The following is a 996-nucleotide window of genomic DNA, read 5'->3' on the forward strand; positions in this document are numbered from 1 at the left end:
GAGCGCGGGGAAAGCAGGAGCGATCAGACAAATCTGGAGATGTCCTGTGGACCAGTGAGGAATCGCGCTGGAGGGGGCCGCTAGTCAGCCATGGGGAGGTTTCGGGGATGGGGAATGGGGGGCCTGCTGGAGAGGTGGGGGCGAATGGGCAGCCCGGGGAAGCGGGAGGACCTGCAAGTTACGGGGACAACAGCGAGTTAGGGAGGGTCCGGAAGGTTTAGGGGGGTGCTTGCGATCCACCCCCTTCCCCTATATTCTCTAGCCCCCGGGCCCCACATTCTCACTCCACTCCGCGCCCCGCGCCAAGCCGGGAGAAAAGGTGTGGGTGCAGCCATCCCTACGAGCTCTAATTCACACGGAGCTGGGCAAGGGAGAGGAGATTTACCGATCCCCTCAACCCCTTCCATTCTCAGCCCTGAGTTTCCTCTCCACACTCCCTCCGATTTGGATTTAGGAAGTGGGGGAAGGTTGTCATGGAAACGTTTCCCCCCTCCATGGCTACGGCCACTGGGGTGCCTTAGGAGATTTCGGGGGCCAACCGGCCGGTGCCCACACCTACCTGTGGGGATCAGTGCCGCGGCAGAGAGGAGCAACAGCAGAAGCCGGAGTCTGAGACCGGGAGGCGCCGCCGCCACCGCCGCCGCCGCACACTGGGGTCCGCTCGGCAGCACAGCACTCGCCATGTCGGGCACCTGCCTCAGACTGGCGGCGGTGGCTTCCTCCCGAGCCCAAGCGGACAACTAATGAGATGCTAATGACATGCGCTGGAGGAGGAGTCCAGACCGACCAATCACATCGCCGCGAGCCGAACCCGGCTCTCGGAGGACTCACCCCCTCCCCCACCCCGCCCCCTGGCGCTGGCTTCGGCGGCGCGCCCGCGCCACCTAGGGGCGGGGCCAGGGGGAGGGGCGTATGCAAATATGTTTATGTTAAAATTCGTTTTCGGTTCCCCGGGATCAAGGAAAAAGTGTTCTCCTGGGCCCCTGGCGCACAGGG

At 64.1% G+C, this 996-nt stretch overlaps 1 protein-coding gene across 3 annotated transcripts in view; it reads right to left on the minus strand.

The window, feature by feature from the left end:
- The window catches only part of CADM1 (cell adhesion molecule 1), a 326,949-nt gene extending 326,251 nt beyond the window's left edge, over positions 1 to 698 (minus strand). The window contains exon 1 of one of the 3 annotated variants that reach the window (XM_024751830.1): positions 560 to 698. In XM_024751830.1, coding sequence (XP_024607598.1) covers positions 560 to 683 — 124 coding nt within the window. In that variant the 5' untranslated portion in view covers positions 684 to 698. The remainder of the gene's footprint in view (positions 1 to 559) is intronic. The other 2 variants (XM_024751829.1, XM_024751828.1) reach the window with 2 other exon arrangements.
- Between the last annotated feature and the right edge of the window lie 298 nt (positions 699 to 996).

Source organism: Neophocaena asiaeorientalis, unplaced genomic scaffold (assembly GCF_003031525.2).
Source record: "Neophocaena asiaeorientalis asiaeorientalis breed wild unplaced genomic scaffold, Neophocaena_asiaeorientalis_V1.1 scaffold479, whole genome shotgun sequence".
Lineage (NCBI taxonomy): Eukaryota > Metazoa > Chordata > Mammalia > Artiodactyla > Phocoenidae > Neophocaena > Neophocaena asiaeorientalis.